We start from the raw sequence: 23,940 nt of genomic DNA on the forward strand, positions 1-23,940 counted from the left end.
AAACGACTATTTATACAAAGTAGCTGAAGTACTTCGAAGCTTTTGCGATAGATATTCTCTATGAAAATGCATGTCACCGGTGACCAAGTACAACGTAGCGAAGCTGTGTTATGTAAGTCACCGGTGACAGAGTGCCACTTAACGAAACAGTTAATGTAGGTCCTACAAATGTTGTTTAATAAAAAAGAAACTTATGCTTTCATTGGAAATTAATGTTGACTAAAAATTAAAAGCAATGAGAATGTTGACATCATGATATGTTTGACGTCTATAATGCAGTCAAAACTAGTAAGTTTCTGTCGGATTGGGTTAGCTGCAGATATCAGCGGGTTTCCATACTAGTGTTTTACTTCTGGGTTAATTCTTTGATTATTCTAGCTTCCATTTCTGTGAAGTCTTTTGGGTTTTTGGTCCAAGTGGATATGTTATAATAATTCAATCATTTACTTTCATTTGTGTGACATTTATGGATACATTTAGGGAAAAATAATGTTATTGCTATGACTCAAATACAAACTACCAAATGCAAGATACCGCACAAATGATGTCATCATTGAAAGTCAATGAGAAAAATAATGGCATTATCTGGATAGAACAACTTTTTGCGAAAGAATACCGGACTTTCAATGTTTATTACCACGCAATGGAACATCTGACTGAAATCTTATCTCAACATTTCATCTTTCTTAAATGGCACTCATCACACAACGAAAGTCTACAGAACAAAAGACGAGTATCGATACACTCCATTTCGTAAGTTATTTCTCGACAGGTCTCCAGAATGAAAAGAAAGAATTTGTGACAATATGAGTAAGGCCTGCCTTGAGGAAATGGTATTCAAAACCTGCTGATGTCAACAACAAAGCCAATCAGAGAGAAGGCTTCGCTCTCTGATAGGATTTTAAAAACATTTTGGTGTTCTAATTTTTGGGAAAAAACCCGTTCATCCCTTAAAACTACAATTTTTGAAACTAAAATTTGTATTTCCGAGTAGTACTTGGTTTTTTGCCAATTTTTTCTAAACTTGGAATGATCGCCGATGGTTTTTCTATACGACCCGGCCCTGCAGTATTGCATTTAGCCACTGACAAATTCTACCAACTTTTTATGCCATAGCAGATCCAAGAATGCAGCTATGCGGGGCAGGTGGGCAAGATTCCCACCATAGGAAAGGGTTTGCTAGACTAGCCTAGCACGAGGATGGTGGGAAAGGTTGATAGAAAAACCACCGCTCAATAGAGTAAGAGGGAAGGGAAACTTACCCAAGCACAGAATGGAGCACTGTAGTACAAGGACGACCGGTTGGCCACAATAATTCCATCCAGCTCAGGCCCCCCACCGAATTTTGCAGAATTAATACTTGAACATGAGCTATGTACACGGATACACCCTCATGGTCCTGATAATGCAAACATAAAAATTCTACGCTAAATAAAAAGACGTGAATGTCGATGGAGAATTCCAAAAGGTGGTCTGATAGACTTCTTCTAAAGGAGCACCTAAAAAGGGTGTGTAGGATATAGCCATAGACCTCACCTGATGAGAAACAACTCCTTCAGAGGAAAAAAGAATCTCCTTCAATAAAATGTCCTTGATCAGTGAAGAAACCCATCGGGCCACTGTGTTCCGAGAAGTATCACCCTTCAGGTGATCCAGCAGCAGAATGAATTACCGCTCCCGCAAACCCCTTCGTGGAGCAGAATGATCTAAATAAAAACATAAGGCCCATACTGGACATAACGTACTGTTAAGAGAAGAGCTGGTTCAACTCGATGTTTTAGGGGGTTCAATTCGCCATTGACGACTGACCGAACCTGGCCTTTGGTTCTTTGCGAAAAACTCCAAAGCAGGCCACAGCGGAAAAAAATTCCTTCGCTGGGCCCAAGATAATATGACCTTGTCGAACTGAAAGTGCATGAATTTAAGAACGACAGGCCTAACGAGCCAAGAACAGCCAGAATAGTCATCTTTTACAAATTCGCAAATGACACTGTGGAAAGAGGTTGAAATGGAGCCTCCATTACAGAGCCGTTAGAAGGGATTTTTCAGTGGCGAGGCATATTTCTGAAGGGGGGGAGGTGTGGATGCCCCAGAAAAATTTTGGAGATGCGTTTTGGGCCCATTTCACGGTCTCATTCTCAGAAGCATGAAGTGGTGAGCCAACCGAATAGTGTAGAGAACGACGAGCTGCTACGCTAAATTTTTTTAGTGATTTTGTGATTTTCGTTCAAACTGCTCTGCATTACCTTCCTCAAAATTGGACAGATCCCATGGTGGAGCTATCCCCGGTACCCGAGGCTGGGAAACAGAAAAACTCTGCAACAAGCTGGGATGTCTGATGATCAGCTGTTATGTTTGGCGGTCCAGAAGCACGGAATGTATGGGAAATCGCGGAGCGGTAAACTTGAATAGTTATAACCTGTAGGCCTTTTACTATAAAAAGATGCAGTAAAAAATCAGCCAATCGAGCTACAGAGTGTGAGCATGGATCAATTTCCACTGTAGCACACCAATCTGCAAAATTTGGCGTCGTAAATGGAGCTACCAGAACTATGTTGCAATTGACTGATCTCTCTACTTGATCCAGCAGAAGGCATCAAACCCCCACGCTTCCGCGTCTGGAAACGGAGAAACAAACAGTGGACACCTCTGATTGAAGCGGGTGGCAAAAAAAATCGAGCAGCAGATTGCTGTACATGTCTCGAACCCGATTGGCTACTTCTTGGTAGAGAACCCATTCTGTCGCAATAGCTTGACCTTGACAAGAAAGAGCATCGGCCATCACGTTCCTTTTCCCTGATTAATGTGCCACAGTCAAGAAACGCCCTTTGCCTGGCACCAAAGAAGAATTTTGGCTGACAGATCCGTAAGGGTTTCTGAGTGCCCCCTTGATTCTGAAGGCAAGCCCTCACTGTTGAATTGTGCATGGCTAACCAAACGTGGTGGCCCTCCATTCTCCTGTGAAAGAGCTTCAGGGCCTTCCAAACAGCCAGCAGTACCAGAAAGCTTCTCGACGGCCGGGTCGTATAGAAAAACCATTGGTGATCAATCCAAATTTAGAAAATAATCGCAAAAACCATAGGAAGAGGTACAGTACTCGACGGAAATATTTGGCTTCAAAGGGATTAGAGAACATCTTATGCATTATTGCACGATTTGTTTGAATATATGCTATGTTGCTGTGAACAAGGAAAAGAATTCTTAAAGAGGACCTGATTTTGGTCAGTATCAATTTTCAATGAAATTATCTTTTATCAGGGTTCATTGTCTCAAAACCCAGGTGAAATTCAAGCCATATCAAGCTAGGTTCATACCATTTTCAAGCTGTTTTCCAGGCACGTTGGAAGCAATTTTTGATAGTCGCAGCCAATTTGCCAATTTTGCCAATCGCAGCCAATTTTTTACAGGTTTTGACGGGGTTCATATAGAAACGTTTAAAAAGAGGTAAAATTTCCATTCATTTTACAGTGGAACCTCATCGATATGACTCTGTTAGAGATGAAACCTGTTTGTTACAATGATTTCCAGCAATTCCCAGCTTAGATATTTATATCAATCAAGATTTGGGTAAAGCAATCCCAAATTAATTGTATGTTTGCCGTAACACTGACTCTAATTTTTGGGGTAAGTCGGTAGGTAGGTAGAATCATTTATTGGCAAAATTTTAGGGCAAAAATTTATCACTTCTTTTAGTGGAAACAATATCCCAAATCTGCATTGCGCACGGGAAATTTGTCTAATTTTCCTAGATTTCAAGAATAAATTTTGAAATTAGAACTTCGTCCTGAGCGTCATCTGTGTTCAAAATGAAACAGTAGATTGAATATATGGGCGTTATAACATTACCAGCTTTAATATAGTCACTAAGAAAGAGTGGCAGCTTATTGGGACACTGCCAATTTCCTGGAAAACTTAAAACCAGCCATCACACTTGACATCGGCAGTGGGTCGGTTGGTGCGCCGTTTTTATCAAAAATGCAATTTATTTCAATGAATCCCAGAAAAAAGTTTCCACTTGGTACCTTTAAAGTCGTGTCCGTCGAGTAAGGGAAAACGAACCACTATTTTGGGATGGCCTAATACGAAATTTGTAATGTTCAATGACTTTGACAAGGCCACGGTGCCTTCAACATGGCTCTTATGCCTGGTGTGGGATTTCAATGCCATCTATTTTACATCAATGCTCAGCGACATGCCTGACCAAACTTTCCCCATATTTTCCTAAGTCTCCAGCGGGTTTTGCGAAGTAATGACAGGGGGTCTAGTGGCCTCCCCCAGAAAATTTTGATCTTTCACATCGTCTAAGATCGTTTTTCAGCAGTTTTCACAAGTCGCAGTGCATGTGGTTTTTGCGATTCAATGCAATTCAATTAATTTCTTTCAGAATTCGGGCCAAAATTGACATTCTTGGGCACGTAAAAAGGTCATAGGACGGCTATCCTGAGTCCGATCGACCCAAGTTTTCTTATGCCGATGGGCCCTTGGGGGATTCAAATACATCCGAAAGGTCAAGATAATTGGTCAACCTGTCTTCAAAAAGATTTCCCTGAAAAAGATTGAAAATGAGTAAAAAGACCTGATTTTGGCGAACAACAATGGCTTCCGGTCAGCCATCTTGTTTCTGACAGGGCAAGTTTTTGGGCTGAAGATGTGTCCAGTAGATACATGTGTAACCCAAATATCAAGACATTGCATTGAAGTGTGTTCAAAACTTCCCAAAATAACTGGATTCCGTCTACGTACGGACGGACAAAAGTGAATGCAATAGCCCGCTGGGACCAAGTGGGCTAAAAAGTCTTTGTTTCCAGTCCCCTGACCAACCCGATTGAAAGGGAAAAGATGCCGACCCTTAAGTTTATATGGGATGTTTAGCAAAATAGAAAATAGAATTTTTATACGACCTGAAATAGTTGAAAGCAATAAGTTATTTTATTTTTGTTTTGTTGTTCATATCAGGGTTATCAAAATACTGATATCGTAGGATCTTCAACTAGTTGAGGTGCTAAAACATTTTGTTTACACAAGACCGCTGGCGTGAGCTGACGTACACGTGGCTTCCCACAAGCATGCACACGATACATAGATCAGCCGGCTGTCATCAGGGCAACCTTTTACTGCGCGAGCGCCTGACTATACACAAGATGATTTATCTTATAATGTATCAATTCATGACTCTGCTTGCTTTATCTATTTTGGTTGAAATGAAAAACAAATTGAAATACATAGATAGTATTTGTAAACACAATCTCCCTCTTTTGCCGCCAAAAAGTCGCATTGGTTCTCTGCAGTAATTAGTGCAACTGATACAAAGGCAGCCCGACTAATCGCGATGATGGATTTAGAGGATATTATAAGCAGGAAGAACCTACTAATAATGAACCGGCAACAAAACGAATGAGGCATCAGACTCGTTTGCTAATAAAAAGAATTGTAAATAAAGATTTCACAATAAAGTTTGTTGTTTGGTAGTACATTTTATATTTCATTTCAATCTTCGTTATTTCAATTTGTCTAGACTGAGATCGAAGGATCTCATTGCTTGTGAAGACTGCTCTGCTCTATGTGATGGTACTAACAATCTGCTGTGCATGCTTCTGGACTCTGGACATGTCACTTTTGAGTTTGAACCGATAAACCCTGGACTGACGAGACCAGTGACCGGCAGCTTAAACCACTCAGCCACTGCGCCTCTCATCAAAATACGGCGCTTAAACAGCCAGTTACGTTCACACGATTAGTCGGCGATTTTGCACTTAGTAAGCCCAGTATAGTAGTCACCCAGTGTGCCGATAGGGGGAGTGTAATAAGTGTTTGTATTGTACAACGCGGATGTAAATATGCAGCTAGCTAAACGCCGAATCTGTGTTCACACTACAGAAATCAAACAGCCAGTTCCGTACTGAGATCGAGTTTCCCGCACGGAATCGCATTCCGTCTTAATAAGCCGCGAATAGGCCTGGAATAATATCCAAGTCTGAACGCTTAGTACCATACTGAAATCCTAGTGTGAACGCAGCTAATGTGTCTTAATGAATACTAACATTAACTTATTAGCATTCCAGCTTGCCACATCCTCCCCACCTATTCAGGGATGATAACAGGCCATCATTAATAAGGCCGAAAATTTTAAATATCCTTAACTTAGAAATAACGAACGCCGTAAGGATGAAGTTACTGGCAGGGGGTCTGGTGGCCCTCCTCCAGAAAATTTTGATCTTTCAAATCGTCTAAGATTGTTTTTCAGCAGTTTTCATATGAAATTTCACTAAGAAAATCAAACAATATCGTCCATGTTTTACTGTCAACTTACTGCTAGTTCCAAGACAAGTCAAGATGCTCATCACCTATTCATTTGCACAAGAGAACAATGTAGGCCGCGAAAGCCACTTTAGCACTTTGTGAGCAACACTCAGTGAAAAATCAATAATGCCGAGACATATATCCACAGACACATGGTCGGCCAAAGATAGAGAAAACTTGGTTAGTATAGATCGGGAAACACTTTTATTATCATAACAATCTATCCTTAAGATGTTGGTTAACCAGTCATCATCCTCACCTACCTACCCCCCCCCCATTTTTTTCAACGGATTTGCATCAATCTGTGAATTGATAAAAATTGATTGAAAAGGCGAAAAATTATCATCCCTGCTATTATTCCTCAAGCACCCTCCTCAATTTGACAGTATGAGGAAATTTGTTTCGATCAATGAAGACTGTTTTTGTCTGCTATACTACGTAGGTCTTGATACTGTACAAAAGTTCATTTGAATGACTTACTTGGAACTTTAGACGTTTTAGCTTTCGTGTCACGTTTAACTCGCAGTGAGGTTGGCATGAATTTAGTCACATCGCCAATTTGATGCTTGATCTGAGGTTTAGCTTCTATTGTGGCTAAATTTTTCTTCTCTTCTTCAGATTTAAGAGGTTTCATGATACTAGGTGGAGCACTAAGAACATTTGGATTCATTTGTGATGGTGCAGGAGTCATATTGTGCGATGATGCGTTGGATGGTGATATCACTGTACTTGGTTGACGAATTATTTGCTGCGGCAGAACACCTAAAATTAGAAAAATAATATAACAACACAATGTACACTGATGATAAGGTACATGGTTAGAAGGTACATGTATTTCCCCTTTGCTGATCAATATCTGGTAATTTACCAGATTAGATCTCAGTTAGGTACAGATATAAAACCCATAACAGCAACTCATTTTCCATTGGGTAAATGAATTCATTATCGCAAATGTTAATCGTAGCTACATTTCCCTCTTCAGGCACCGTGCAAGTGATTAAATTTAGTGTCATACAGGTATTCATATATGACTTGAACAATTTATACTGAACTAGTGAATGGATGTATATCCGGACATCCCCCCAAAAAACTATTGACGAATATTGCTGTGCTGTTATTTCCAAAGTCATCAGTTATTCCACGAAAATTACCAAGTTTTAAAGAAATTGCATGTTATTTGATGTGTATAGAGCAGTAACGAGAAATTCTAAATGTCTGCCTTGGCGACAATCTTGGGAGAGCGAGAAGTAACCCAAACAAGATAATTTCTGAAGGCAGATTTCGGATGGACACTGCACATATAGGACAAGCCATCAAGGGCCAAATGACATAGGTCGTGTTGTTGTTGATGGGGCGCCTCATTGGCACGGATAGTATTATTTGTCAATGTAGACATGCTAAGTTCACTTATGGGGTATTGTTTAAAAGTAACAAGCCTTGAACTAGAGGGGACAATTAAATAGAGCAATCAATTTAACCCCACCCAAGAAAATGATTGAAATTTGAGGCAATTTCTGGGCATCTAGGAAATTCTCGAACTAGGGGGATTCCAATGTAGCTTAATCAATCAGTTGGATGAGGAAGCCATGTTCGATTTATAACAAATGAATTGAAGATTCTGATTGTGGTTGAAATCATCTAACAAACAATTGAAAGCGAGTTTGAATCCTTGAAGCAGCAGCTATTTTCTTACCAGAAAGATTTTAATTAATTTTATTCGAATACAAGAGGTCCATGGACTTTGAGACTTCGAGATAATCGGAAGTTCCAGTTTGGGAAAAGAAACAGGTCCCACCTCACCGGGCAGGCACCGCAATTTTTTAAACGTATAAATTACATTTACACGTATAACAATATATCTGTCACCACTTGTGTTGAAATGTAATTTAGAATTCAGTACGGTCTTAATTTCAAAATATGTTTGTTTCCTGGGCTTATTTTCTCAAAGATCCACATGAGCTGAAACTTTTCGCTGGTAATTCCTTTTGAGGTTTATGTTTGATGCTGTGTTACTCCAGTTTCAAACTGCATATCAGTAAAAACCTCTTAAAGGCAGATGAATAACAGCCACAGCAAGAACTTCACGGATAAGACTAAAAATGGTTGTCCAACTTTATCAAATGTTATTGAAAACATTTTCAAAAATATTGCAATATAAAATCACTCAATGAAAAATAAACATTAAGTAAAGTCCTGATTATAACACATTATTTGTCATTACAAACACAGTTAAGAATGTAACTATATAATTTCAGAAATTAAAAGCGTTTTCCGAGCACTTAGAGCGATCTTGAGCCCATGAACGACTATTATATTTTGGAAGGTAATGGCTAGTTCCAATGTGGTACATCCTCATTCGATGACATTCAGCATCTCATGCATTACGGGTCGAGTCCTGAATTATTGCAGTTAAAACGCGCCGATGAATGCTCACTAAAAATCATCACCCAGTAGTGTGTAATATCTGAAGGCGTTCGCCACACACGCGTGGCAACAGTAAGTAGAGCCTATATACATTACAACTGTTGCCAAAACGCGTGTGTCTGCAACCGATCGATAAAATACATACACACTCATTGTAGATACAAAATCAGTGATGCAATCAATATGCATTGAAATGCGATACTTTTACGCGACGATAAATAAAACAGGCACTGAACGCTTTTAAGGTTCACCTGATTACCGATCGCACCAGACCAATTGAATGAGATCATCACCCCCCCATACTTTTACATCAATTTTCGACTATTTGGAAAATTGATATTTTTCAATACCGAAATCTGCGGGAAACCGCGGATCCGCGGGGAATTCTCATCCCTGATGTGTTCTTCCCCAAAAATTGTAGTTCCAACAACAAAGAGGCCTAAATAACTAAATCAACAAATAAGCAAAGCTTTCCGACAAAATTTAATAGGTTTAGAGATTTGAATATTACATTGAATATTTTAAAGTTCCGAAGAGAAACTAATCCTCGCTTGGAAGTTATTTTGCACCAAAGAAAGCAAGTGTCATATGCATTAGCAAAAATGTACTTTGCTATACAAAAGTCCATAAAAATGCCAAAAGGAGTTGTAAATATTTCATCCACAGCACACTAAAATGTATCTAGTTGTTGTAAATGGTACAGGCCGATGCCCCAACAAATGTGGCTGGTGTGTTTGGGTTACCCTGATATACATCTAATGATTAAATTAGATATCTCATATCAGAATATCTTACTAGATGATTTACGTGATAATAGAAATAATAACAAGAGGCCCGTGGGCCTTATACCTTCATGACGCAGAAGAAGAATGATTCAGTATTCAAAGTTTTACAGAAAGATTTACATTGTAACGATGCTACAATTTTTAAAATAGATGGTATAGGCTATGTGGTGATGAAGTTCATTTTCTGTTAATATATCCTAACATGAAAAGACAAGCCCATTTTTGCTGCCCAAACATCACAATACATGAATAAATGCATAAAGAATTGTAGGCAGCATCGTGCTGAAAAGAAATCCAAGATGGATGGCAACCCTTGACCTCAATTTTCAATAAGGGGTAGACATTTCACCTACTAAAATTCCTACACTAAAGTCTGTCTCAGTCCAGTTTGCCACGGCATATCAAAGCTTTTCTATCATAACATTGCCTGATTCCTGTGGTTACAGCATGGTAACTGCGTTCTCCACAGCATGATGTCTGGCAGCTGTATCCAAGAGTGCATATATAGGTTTCTGACTGACCAGAGCCTTCATATCATAAGCATTCTTCGAAAAGTTATAATAAATATAGCTGCAAAGCAGCATTAACGGGTTTTCTGCACAGTTTTAGAATCCTGTTCAACGGTCAACACGGTTTTTTATAAAAGGAAGGTCGACAAGCAGTCAATTCGACCTACTTGAAACCATGGACAACTGGACCATATGGCCTTACTTCACTCTGTAGGCTCTAGACTGAACGTCATAATTAGTCTTTATGGATTTCGACAAAGCCTTTGATAAGGTACAATATTAGCCATTGCTAAACAAGCTACTAGGAAACATTATCAATGATAGGTCGCTCAAATGGCTCAGCAGTTATATCTGAACGAAAACAGGTGGCCGAAATCAACGGAACTCCACATCTTGGAATAAGTCGGTCTAACTAGTCGAGTCACGCATGGTAGTAACCTAAGTCGTCTTCTCTTTACTGTCCTGATAAATGACATACATGTACCGGACCGAGTAAATTTAAAAAACGACCTTAACAAGCTGTGTGCTGTATACATGGCCGGAAACATGGAGGATGGGCTTCAACCTAAAAGGCATGATATGGATATTGGATACAAAGAAAACCCAGGTTCAGATTATTCTTTATGTTTGAATGAGAAGATTATTTTGTTTGAATAAAGATTACTCATTATTATAATGAAAAGACTATTTAGTTACACCAAAATTTTGCTTTTTGGAATGAAACATGCTTTGATGAAACAATGTATCTGCTCGAACGAATAAAAACTTAATGCTCTGAAATCTTGTTCAAATGAAAACAATTCTGTTTGATCGAACAATACGCTTTTTGTTTGAACGAAAACTTTTCTTCACTCGGACAAGAAAATGTGTTCGAATAAAAAGCTATGTTATTGTTGAAATTGTTTATTTTGTTGAGTGAAAACAAATTTTGTTGGTACGAATGTTTGAATGAAAACAATTCTGTTCGATTGGTAATGTTCTGACAAAAAAATTTTGTTCAAATTAAAACGACTCTAATCGATGAAACGATTTTTCGAACGAAAAACCTTTCGTTTGGACAAAAAAAGTTTGTTCGAACGGACACAACGTCGTTCTAACGATTTTTTCAAATTGGTTCAATCGAACGGAATATTATTGGTTCGAACAAAAAATCTTTGACAGTAACTTAAAGCCGGACGAAGGTCAGCCTTGCGACGCGCTCGTCACATTGCGTCGCAAGTGTGGGGGAAAGTCAGTTGCGACATGATTGTCAGCAACTGTGTGCGACTAGTTTCTGCCAGTTGCTAGAGCGCGTAGGTCGCTTGCCACGGGCGTGTCACGTCGCGTCGGAGAAGGTAGAACAAGAACATGTGCAACTCTGGTCGCTCACAGTCGCAACCAATCGCTGGCAGTCCCAAGGGAACGTAGGTTAATGAGTCGTTGCGATGCAATCGTCACTGGCGGTCGCAGTGACATGAAATACCAGTTTCATCAATGATGAAAAAACTCAAAGGAAAAGTCTGGCTTATAAAGCTGTTTGCTCAGACGAATTTTCTTTTTAAATCTTCATTTTTGCCAATAAAATTGATAATTGTGATTGATCATTGCAAGTCTTTTGTATTTCTGAGTAGTACTTACCCTTTCCTATGGTTTTTGCCAATATTTTCTAAATTTGGATTGATCGCCAATGGTTTTTCTATACGACCCGGCGGTATTGCATTTAGCCACCGGCAAAATCCGCCACCTTTTTACGTCATACAGCTATGCAGGGCAGGTGGGCGGGATTCCCACCATAGGAAAGGGTAAGTACTACTCGGAAATACAAATATTAGTTCCAAAAATTGTAATATTTCCGTTGAGTACTGTACCCTTTCCTATGGTTTTTGCTAGACTAGCCTAGCACAAGGATGGTGGGAAAGGTAGATAGAAAAACCACCGCTCAAACGCAAGGTAAGAGGGAAAAAGAAAGCACTTACCCAAGTACGGAATGGAGCACTGTAACACAGGGAAGACCGGTTGGCCACAGTAAGTCCGTCCAGCTCAGGGGCCCCCCGAATTTTGCGAAATTAATACTTGCGGATATGAGCCCAAACTATGTACATGGATACACCCCCTGTGATCCTGATAATGCAACAGCAGACCATGGTGAAACTATCCATGGTACCCGAGGCCGGGAAATAGAAAACCCTGCAACAAGCTGGGATATCCGATGATCCCCTGTTACATTTGGCCATCCAGAAGCAAGCAATGTATGAGAAATCGCGGAGCGGTAACCTTTTATAGTTATAACCTGCAAACCTTTTACCACAAATAGGTGCAGTAAAAAATCTGCCAATTGAGCTACAGAGGGTGAGCATGGATCAATTTCCCCTGCAGCACACCAATCCGCAAAATGACCCCATTTGGCATCGTTAATGGTACTTGTTGATGGCCGCTTAGATCCTGCGATACAGGAGGCAGCCTGTTCTGAAAAGCCTGAAGCTGACAAGGATCGCTGGACAATGGCCAGGCGAGCAGATTTAACCACTGGCTGTTTGGATGATGCCGAAAGTTCCCCTGAGACAGAAGCGATGGGAAATTCGGAAGAATCCTGGGGTTGTCGCACAGTAGGTTGAGAAGTGGTAGGAACCATTTCTGAGCCTGCCAACATGGTGCTACCAGAACTATGTTGCAATTGACTGATCTCTCTATCTGATCCAGCAAGCGCGGCAGGACTGGTGTGGGCGGGAACGCATACGCATGCATCCCCGACCAGTCCAGAGAGAAGGCATCGACCCCCCACGCTTCCGCGTATGGGAACGGGGAAACAAACAGAGGACACCTCCGATTGAACCGGGTGGCAAACAGATCCAGCAGCAGATTGGTGGAGAACCCATTCTGTCGCAATAGCCTGACCTCGACGAGAAAGAGCATTGGCCATCACGTTCCTTTTCCCTGCTAAATGTGCCACAGTCAGAGACGCCCTCTGTCTGGCACCAAAGAAGAATTTTGGCCGACAGATGCGAGAGGATTCCTGAGTGAGTGCCCCCTTGGTTCTGAAGATAAGCCCTCACTGTTGAATTGTCTGTTGCTAACCAAACGTGGTGGCCCTCCACTCTCCTGTGAAAGAACTTCAGGGCCTTCCACACGGCCAGCATTTCCAGGAAATTTATGTGGTTGGTGGCCTCGTAGCGAGACCATCTCCCGGCTTTGACTCGGTTCTCCAGATGTGCCCCCCATCCTTGGTGACTGGCATCCGTAAATACACGAACTGGAGCCTCTAATGGGGCTAGTGACACCCCGTGCCGAAGATTTGTAGTTGCCGCCCACCAATGAAGATCCGGACTTAGATCGGTTGGAGGTACGGGAATCAAGGTCTCCCAGTTGCCCTTCGACCGAGACCAGAAGACCTTCCAATATTGTAGCAAGCGCCTGCTTCTGAGGCGGCCTAAGGGCACCACCAGACCCATGGAGCTGATGGAGCCTAGAAGCCGTGACCAGTAACCAGCTGTTCTCGGGGTTGTGGACACTCCCGCTACAGCTTCTTGAAGTTTGGCTACTCGAGCAATGGACGGAAAGACTTTGCCGATTCGGAGATCGAAGTCCATGCCGAGTTAAGTGGACTGTTGGGCCGGCCTCAACTGAGATTTTTCCCTGTTTACGCGGAACCCTAGCTGATGGACTAAGTCCAAGACTGAGGTCATTGCCTCCCGACATTCTTGAGCTGAGTTCGCGACTATTAAGCAGTCGAGGTAAACGAACAATCGAACACCCCTTGACTGAAGTACCTTCTGAACTGACTTGACCAACTTGGTGAAAACCCACGGGCCGTACTGAGGCCAAATGGAAGAGACCTGAATTGGAACTGGCGGCCTTTCCACTTTATCCTGAGAAATCGCCGAGATTTTGGGTGAATTGGAACCTGAAAGTAAGCATCTTTCAGGTCCAACGAAGCCGCCCATTGACCCGGACGGAGCCCTTGAATCACGTCCTTGGGTTTGGTCATCCAGAACCTTGGAATGTCTAGGTGCCGATTGAGGGATGAATAAATTTACTTATACTTGATTTGATTCACATAGCGGGGAGAACTCGAAGCAGATCTGCGGCATGACGATGTAAAGACACATGTGATTCACGGATCATTACAGCTCAACAGTGCTTATGATATTTGGAGTAGTAAATATCCTGTTGATCGGTTAAGTGTAATGATGAAGAAAATGGGTAAATGTTTAAAATTACTGTTTGAAGACTGCGACTGAATGTGATGTCTTGCGGCAATAAATTTGTTTATTTGTACTTGAATTGATTATCGAAGTGACGAGCTGCCTGCGTTGGATTACGGGATGACTCTGAAAAACACGTCGCCACATTACGCTTCGGTTCATTCAAACAATCTTTCAACAAGTCTACACCGGCAAGCGACTGATTGTAGTTGATATTAGTAGGATGGCCAATCTTTTTTCCATGTGATAGATATAAATGTAATCAATCGATGGCACTATGGTAGCCTTAAGTATTGATATTCTTGTTAGCCCACCCGATTAATTATGAGCATCAGGTGGGCGAACAAGAATATCTATATTTGTTGATTAAAATCATCAACCGCTGAAATTTGTTCAGGGATCTACACACGACGATTGATTGAATAAATTGAATTGAATTGAAACATCGCGTGTGTAAACGCACAATTTATGACAGTTTTACGGTCTACTACGACAGTGTACCTTTACATCTTCATCCTGTAATCTATATCATCAGTATTCTACGTTAGAAATAATAACTTACTTCGTAAGATATACGCTAAACCGAAAGAAAATCTAACACTAACAGTCTAATGTCAATCAGAGCGGCGCTGGGTTTGGGCGAATTCGATTGTGTGCGCATCGATGATGTAGCGTATCCATTGAATCTTTAGCATGACTTTGTGTTTAAGTTACAACCTCATTCGTAAGCAACTAGAATTTTGCTGAAGACAACTGATGCCCCCACATCAGGTGAAACGCCTGAGAGTAAAGTACACCTTGAGGATATATTGAATTGTATATGAAGCCGCAGCAAATGAAAAGAACAAAATGTCTTCCCGTGCCAGTGACATAGGACCTATAGGCCAAAAAAGATTTAGTCACAAGATTAATTCATTAATTATTTTACATAGTCATCGAAAACAATCAATGAATTAGAGCCCCGAAATGAAACTTCCAAAACAATTCTGGTGACCTTGACCTTTGACCTACAGGACCCAACATCTACTCAGTTATCTATTAGCTCTAGGACAATCCATCAATTTAATTTCACCTTAAGTTATCTTAAACCATTTATGAGTTATAGCCCGGAAATGAAAATAGCAAAATAACTTCTGGTGACCTTGACCTTAGACCTAAAGGACCCGATATCTAAGCAGTCACTGAAGGTCTCTAGGGTAACCCATCCATAAAATTTCAGCAAGTTATCTTAAATAGTTCATGAGTTAGAGCCCGGAAATTAAAAATACAAAACAGCTCCTGGTGACCTTGACCTTTGACCTACAGGTTCCAAAATCTAATCAGTTACCCATGGTCACTGAGATAACCCATCCATAGAATTTCACTAAGTTATCTCAAATCGTTTATGAGTTAGAACCCGGAAATTAAATTTACAAAATGGCTTCCTGTGACCTTGACCTTGGACCTACAGGACCCAAAATCTAATCAGTTACCCACAGTCTCTAGGATAACTCATCCATTAAATTTCACCAAGTTATCTTAAACCGTTTATGAGTTTGAGCCCGGAAATGAAATTTACAAAATGACTTCCTGTGACCTTGACCTTGGACCTACAGGATCCAAAATCTAATCAGTTACTAACCTTATCTAGTACAACACAGTTGTTAAATTTCAGGAAAATTTTTCGAAGAGTTTGGGTGCTAGGGCACGGAAACCACTGCGGACAGACGGACGGAAGACGAAGTGAATATAGTATGCCCCCACAAGGGATGAAAATTGGTAAATAGGCCAATGGCTAAGACAACTCAGCAGAAATGAGAAAAGGTATCAATTATTTTAACCACTGCATTAATCAACTTACGATACGCAGAACGTGGAATGGAAATAATCTTTGCAAAAATTTAAAGGAAATTAATTCAATAGGGTTTTCTGACCACAAACATTAATATGGAATGAAAATGAACAGAGAGCCCAACAGAAGCCCAATGAATGGCTGATTAGTTGCCTAGGATAGCTTCCTGGAAATTAAAATGATTGATGATAATTCTGAAAATATACACTCACCTGGTGGTGCCCTGGGTATTGGACCGCGTGGTAATCCCCCTGAAGGTATTCCAGGAGGCCTTCCAGGAGGTGGTCCAGGCGGCAACATACGAGGAGGACCACCAACACCGGGTCGTGGCAGCGGTGGTCTATACATGACTGGAGGCACTCCAGGTGGTGGTCCTGAAAACATTGATTACATATTGAATTGAAATCTTAGAAGAGTATAATACATGAATGTGTTTATTTTGTAGATCCCTCTTCGATGTCAATTTTACTGAAATCAATGGGGATGTTAAGCTTTATAGTAAACAATAAACATAACAAAGTATATTTTTCAAAATAGGAAAGGAATGGTGGAATGGTTACCTTCCAAAAATCTAGAGCTATGTACAATTATCTTGATTTCACTAGCATGCAGTCAGAGGTTGGGCTTGAATAGGACCCATTGGTTACACTGGGTTGAAATTAAAGCATGGCGGGGCACAAAATACTAGTGCCAAAGGCATGAGCCCGCATGAGAAGGGGGTCAGGGGCACTACTCCAGAAACATTTTATATTTGTAGGGGCTCAGATGCATAATCAACTTAAGTCTGTCTCAGTCCAGTTTGCTGCAGCATATCAACGCTTTTCTATCATAACATTGCCCGATTCCTGTGGTTACTGCATGGTAACTGCACACTCCAAGCATGATGTCTGACAGCTGTGTCCAAGAGTGCATAGGTTTCTGACTGACCAGAGCCTTCATATCATAAGCAGTCTTCAAAAAGTAATAAAAATGTTGTCATTGTACTCTTGCGGATTTGTATTTTTAATGTTTTTATTCTACGTGATGCATGCGACACCATCTGGCCTGAGTCTTATGAATTGAAAAAAACATTCTAAAGGGACTCAGATTAGTTCTAAACAATAGATCAGTTCGTATTATGCGAATACAAATGAAGGACACTGGACGATTTTTACATTTTACTTATTGCCTATCCAGCTGTGGAGTTGTATGTTCTAGATCTAACAGATTCCAGGAAATTGGTCCATCAAAACACCGCTAACAACTTCAAAACAAACCTATGAAAACTATTTGTAAGTTATGCACTCTTGGATATCCCAAGAGTTGAAAATAATTCTAAGATAAATCAGAAATGCAACAAGGTAGCAAAGCAAATCTGTATTCATTCGTACTCTTGCTCTTGTTACCACTCTTTGTCGTGACTATAGCAACAGCCAGCTGATTTTGCTGACTCACTAAAGGCGCGAGGTCCAGCCACTTCAGCTGTTAGTACCAATTAAAATGTGTACATTTGATATCCTTTGCCTAACAAATGCCATGGCAAACTGGGCTTAGACAGACTTTAGTTCAAAGGGCAAATGCCATCCAATTAGAATTGTGTAAAAGTTATTTTTAAATCTATTCACAAATATCAAATATGAGTGGTTTGAATTTTAGTTCAGCCATTACTAAGAAATAAGACTTTTTTGGAAATTTCAGCACGTGCTCACTGTTATTGTTTATGTAAGCAGGTGCGCATATCTAACGTCATCTCTGACAAATGCTTGCGGCTTCCAGTCATTTCACATTCACTGAAGTTTAAGCTGGTTAAGTAATCACGGAAAGTACAATTTTTTCATACCATTTGCCCTAAAAATTTGGTTATTCTTATAGCCTTTGGATAGACAGCGGTCATCGGCACATTGCTTAAAGCACTATTCTGCCATAGTTTGGTATAAATTTATGAAACAAATATCAGAAAATCTGAAATGATTGAATTATGTCACCTAATGGAGAAACAGATGCAAGGATGGACAGAGGGATGATAGTTAACAATAGCCCGCTGAGACTTAGTCTGCTCTAAGTGGGCTAAAATTATATCTTTTACTTTCTCTTATCTCTTATTTCTTATTAATATCTTCGATATATTCAGACGAAAAAGTTAACACTTACCTGGAGGTAAACCAGAATGTGTACCAGAATGTGTACCAGACTGTGTTGTAGAGGAAGCTGCTAATGCACCTGGTGTACTAGATACTGCAGGAATGCCAAGAGATGCAGTTTGTACGAGAATATTTTCATGTTTCCTTTCAACTATGGGAACAGATTTTTCAGGCGCAAGTTCAAATGCTACCTTTGGCTCCGAGAACATAGTCCTAATATCTTCATCAAGGGTAGCATCCTTTGTTTTCTTTTCATCACCTTCATAATCAATAGCAGGGTGTTGATCATCCTCATCATCATCCTAAACAAGAACAAATCATATATATATGTGTTCATCCCTCTTACAAAACTTACTGAAAACTGTTGTAACGGAAATAGCAACCAAATAGGGTTAATGAGAAACGCTTGGTAACTACTCATAACCGATTTCTAAATGAGTTACTAAGGAGAATGATGAATACATGTTGTGCTCTAACAAAATAATACATTAATCTAAAATATCATCGTTATAAAGTAGTTCATACTACTAATTACCAAATAATCAATACCTTCATCTCTTAAAAAATATTTGAATGCGCTGTTCAAATCTTTGATAATTTGATTCTTCAATTTGTTTTTCGTGGATTACTGTTTTGAGAGTAGAACATGTCATCGAGATTGAGACCAAATGGCGTTAACGTTTTGAGTCGATACTGCCAGAATCCTTCACGAATATTAGGATTCTTTGGATCACACTTATCTATGATCTGGACTCTTGAGATCGGATGGATTATGACCTGAGCTTCGGAAGTGTTTATAAACAGGATCATCATTTGTACGTGGATTTTGAATATATACTATTGAAGTTGTTTCCGGTTGTAACAACAAATATGACACTGTACACTGTTGCATCTGTTCATACCAATAACCGCAGTTTTTAATGCCCATGGCAATAGAAGAATGAACCAGCATATCCTTCAAAATCCTACGTCGACGATATGCTACCACTGGTCTCTTGATGTGGGCTAGATTAGAGTCAGATTCAATAAGATTAAATTTATTGTCGATGATATGGCCCACTTTACTAATTGTTGGGTGGAAATCAACTATACAGGCTTCGAATTTGGGAAAATCAGACCTGGAGCAAGAGAATTTTACCAAAGACCATCAGCATTATAGAATCCCAATTTGCCTCCGTAAATCGAAAAACCCACGGCAAAAAATTTGACACAGAATGAATAAAACTTCTAAATAATATTCTACACAGGGGTAGAATAAAAGGAATAAAAGAGTTACAAACTAAAAACTAATTAAAGGCATGCCAGGGGTACTAGATCTAATGAAACTCGCCCAATTACCCTTCGTCAGATAATTTAATTCACTGATTTGTCAATTCGTTTGTCTTAATTGAGGATGTAAGAGGCTGAAAAACACTAATTACAATAGTCGGCGAGCGGATGTGTTTATTCATCCCCATGACTATTCTATACATGCGATTATTGAAACCTATATACACAGACACACGCGTGGCTCTCTGCTGACGCCGCCTGTATTTCTTATATAGATGTATGCCAGATGGAGCTCTGACTGAAGTTAGATAAATAGGTCAAGTGGCAGCGCTAATTTATATTTTATAATGCAGCGTCAAGAACTGTGGGTGATTGACGGCTGTATTGTGAACCAGGTGTGCCGCGGGTTATTTATATCACCTACGGCAATAAAAGAAATAAATTCACCGACGGCATTAAATGCCGCCGGTAAGGAGACCAACCAGCAGCACTGGTTGTGTAACCAGTGGCAAATGCCGCTGCTGCCGCCGTTAATTTCGAGGCCTGACTATAAATGGAGTACGTTTATTGGTCTGATCACATTTTGTTCCTTGTAGAAGTTCAGCCCTTGAGCGATTTTAGGTTCGCTGAAGACATCAAAAACTAGATCACCTGAATCTTGTTTTCTGATATTCAGATCTAATTGATTGACCGATATGTTAGACCAAGAAGCGGTTACTTTAATGGAGTAGTGGAAGGAGTTGAGCTTTTCTATGCATTTAATAAGCTTTTCCTCTCCACTTAATGGAGGGGTGGAAGGAGTTGAGCTTTTCTATGAATTAAATAAGCGTTTTCTCTCCACTTAATGGAGGGGTAGGAGTTGAGCTTTTCTATGAATCTAATAAACATTTCCTCTCTAGTTAATGGAGGGGTGGAAGGAGTTGAGGTTTTCTATGAATTCAATATATAAATTTAATAGCAGAATAGCAGTCAGGGATTATGAACATGTGACCAACGCACCCATGCGCCGAACGAGAGTCGTCCAATGGACGGTTATTCTGCTACCATACATATATACACAACAAGTAATATTAATCCATACAAACCTGAAGACCTGCAGCAGGTTTAGGTAACTGCTGGCCAGCCATCTTCAACATTTTCAACTGCAATGGTGTAGGCACAGGTTTGGGGACTAACCATTTTCTTATTAAATTTTCTTCTGAATCATCCAAAGATTCCTCATCTATCGCTGTTCTTTTTGACAAGTCATCATGGAAACGAATCTTGCGTTGTTTTGCTAGTAGAAAAAAAACATAATAAGGCTATGAAAGGATGTTTTTATTACGCCTTTCGCTGCGCATGACGTTTTGGAAATGTCATATGAAAGACACCTAATGTGCATATGGCATTTGTGAAAAATCATTCACCTATCGACTATTAGCATGAATGCGCACAGAACAGGCATGACATGTAAGACTATCTAGAAATATTTGATTTGTTCTCTTAACAGTAGATGGCGCCTGTGGCCTGTAGTTGGCGCCGTGAGCTGGGTAAGCACAGAGTCAACCAAAGACAAAATTTGATAAAATTGCTTCTGGAAAGCATGTGTTTATTGCAAAAACTATAATAAATATAGCTGCAAAGCAGCGATAACAGGGTTTCTACACAACCTTGTACGTATTCTTGTTTGTGTCAGGACACTGTCGACTACGATTGCGTGTTCGCTCACGCAGCAGCATCATGCTATTGAAAATGAAAGGAATTTAGAATCTTGTTCAACGGTAAACCGGTTTTATAAAAGGAAGGTCTACAAACAGTCAATTAGGCCCACTTAAAACCATGGATGACTGGACCAGATGGTATTTGACTATGGAGAATCGACTGCTGGCTTTAACTAGTCTGTATGGATTTCAAAAAGCATTTGATAAGGTACATCAGCGATTTCTAAACAAGCAATTACGAAACAGTATCAATGATGGGTCACTTAAATGGCTCAGCAGTTTTCTCGGAACGAAACAGGTAGCTAAAATCAACGGAACTGTCTCATCTTGGTACATGTATAAGTAGGTCTAACTAGTGGAGTCACACAAGGTAGTATCTGAAGTCCTCCTCTTTTCACTGTCCTGATAAATGATGTACAGAATAATCCAGAATGTTCAGGAACGAGTAAATTTTCAAAACGACTTACACAAGCTGTGTTTCGTACATGGTCAGAAACAAGGAAGATGAAAAGGCCAGAAAATTTAACTTGCAAAGGCATGATATGGATGTCTATTGAACTGATATAAATCTCAGTGTAGAGTTAACGAATAATGAGGTTTAGTTTTAACCGTGATACTGTTAGGAAATAAAGTGTTTCTACAGAATTACTGTGGGTTTTTATATGATATGGACATTGGATACAATTAAACAAGAAGCCTGTCGGCTTATATAGCTCCGCTGTCTTTGTTGTGGCTTGGAGCATAGACTATCACATCAGTATCTATTTGAAACTAGATGTTCAGGGACATTATAGCCACTTGGAGAAGGGCCACAATACCAATAATCATACTAACATACTCTAAACTGACAAACTGTTGGAACTGAAGTCATAAGTGGAACAAACTGTAGTCCCCAAGTATAGGCACCAAGTGAAATTTATCAAAAATCTATGCAATTGCTTCGATATAGAATGATGTACATAAAGGAGGAAGCTAGTGAGTGGAGAAAGCAGCTTTTAATAAATCAATATGCACAAGTTTTGGGAGATTACTTCCAAAAAGTTAAACAAGAAACAACAATTATTTATGTTTTACAAATTAAGTCAGTTTATATTTTCAAATTTGTAATGAAAGAATACAAACACAAATTATTTTTTTCTTAAATGTAATTCTAACAAATAAACTGAATATATCTCTGTAAGATTCAAAAGTTGATTGTTCGGGCATCAGAACAATTTACAACGGGCATATGTGAAATTCAATTACTAGACTGATATTGGTTTTTACTATAATGACAAGTAAATTATAATTGGTCACATTTAAGTGAAAATCTAAAAATAGCCCTAATTTGCATAATTTATGCAAAATCAAAATTATGGCTCTGTACTTTTGTAGGCACTCCCCCATAGATCATTCATACCAAGTTTCATCAAGATCCCATCAGAACTGTAGGACTAGTAGAGATATAAAGAAAAAGTTGACGCCGGACATCGAACACCGGACGGACGGACGGACGACGACGACGAACCCCCTAACCCATCAGCTCCGCTGACCTTCCGTCACAGCGGAGCTAAAAACCCAGGTTCATATAAAACCTTTGTGTCGAGTGTGAAGATTCTTTTGTTCAAATGACGATTTCTCATTATAATGAAAAGACTATTTAGTTCCACGGAAATTGCTTTCTCTGTAATGAAAAAACGCTGGTATTAACTTGTTCCAACCAGAAAATTTTGTTCGAAAGAAAACAATTCTGTTCGATCAGACAAGATGAATTTTTGTTCGAGGCGAAAAACTGGTCGTTTTGCCAAAAAAAATTGTTAGAATTAAACGCTTAATTGTCGTTCGAAAGAAATTTTTTTTGCCCGGACAAAGAAAATTTGATGAGCGAAAACAATTCTGTTCGATCGAACATTATACTGTTTGTTTGAACGATCGATTTTCGTTTTGAGGTAAATATTTGATCAAATAAATGCTATGTTATTGCTTGAACGAAAAACCTTTTGTCCCCACCAAATAAATTTTTTGAGGGAAAACAATTTCGTTCGAAAAAATGTGCTATGTAATATTTCGAAGGAAAAATGATTGTCACGACAAAAAGAATTTGTTGAGCGAAAACAATTTTGTTCGAACGAATGTTCAAATGAAAATAATTCTGTTCGATCGAACAATATACTGTGAGCGAAATTCGTTTTCTTCAAACAAATTTTTCAACAAAAAAGTTTTATTTGAATGAAATTTTCAGTAAGGGGTATACATTTCAGCAACCAGCGAATTACTGTGTTGAATGCAATTCATTTCCAGAAGGCCTGGCTTAGGCCTATGCAATAGTAGTCAATTAAGATTCAACTTTTTGAACTAGGGGTCCAGGGACACCATGCCCACTTGGGAAGTGGTTTCAAATGCTCAACAATTTAAGTATTTCAATATTCAACGCCCCCTGGTGACCATATACAAAAACCAATGACCTTGAAACTCACCACAATCATAGAATAGTTCAGCAGCTATGATTTTTTAATAGTTTGTGATAACAAAATATGCCTCATTACCAATCTAATATGGAAATACTAAGTTATTCTACTATTCAACGCCCCCTGGTGACCACATAGCATAACTTATGTCCTTAAAACTCACCACAATCATAGACGATGTCATGTGCTACAACTTTAAAATCGATTGTGGTAACAAAATATGCATAGGTACGAATGTAATATAGAAATACTAAGTCATTGTATTATTCAACACCCCCTGGTGGCCATGTACAAATACCAATGACCTTGAAACTCACCAAAATCATAGAACACATTATGGGCTACAACTTTCTAAGGGATTGTGGTAACGAATT

General features: G+C 39.6%; 1 protein-coding gene across 2 annotated transcripts in view; it reads right to left on the bottom strand.

Moving 5' to 3' along the window:
* LOC141903781 (WW domain-binding protein 11-like) overlaps positions 1 to 23,940 on the bottom strand; it is a 92,873-nt gene that overhangs the window by 18,438 nt on the left and 50,495 nt on the right. For both annotated transcript variants that reach the window (XM_074792087.1, XM_074792088.1), the window contains exons 10-13: positions 20,505 to 20,695; positions 18,161 to 18,452; positions 16,243 to 16,404; positions 6,781 to 7,062 (exon numbers count right to left, since the gene is read on the bottom strand). In XM_074792087.1, coding sequence (XP_074648188.1) covers positions 6,781 to 7,062; positions 16,243 to 16,404; positions 18,161 to 18,452; positions 20,505 to 20,695 — 927 coding nt within the window. The remainder of the gene's footprint in view (positions 1 to 6,780; positions 7,063 to 16,242; positions 16,405 to 18,160; positions 18,453 to 20,504; positions 20,696 to 23,940) is intronic.

The sequence above is a fragment of the Tubulanus polymorphus genome, chromosome 4, assembly GCF_964204645.1.
Source record: "Tubulanus polymorphus chromosome 4, tnTubPoly1.2, whole genome shotgun sequence".
Taxonomy (NCBI): Eukaryota; Metazoa; Nemertea; class Palaeonemertea; order Tubulaniformes; family Tubulanidae; genus Tubulanus; species Tubulanus polymorphus.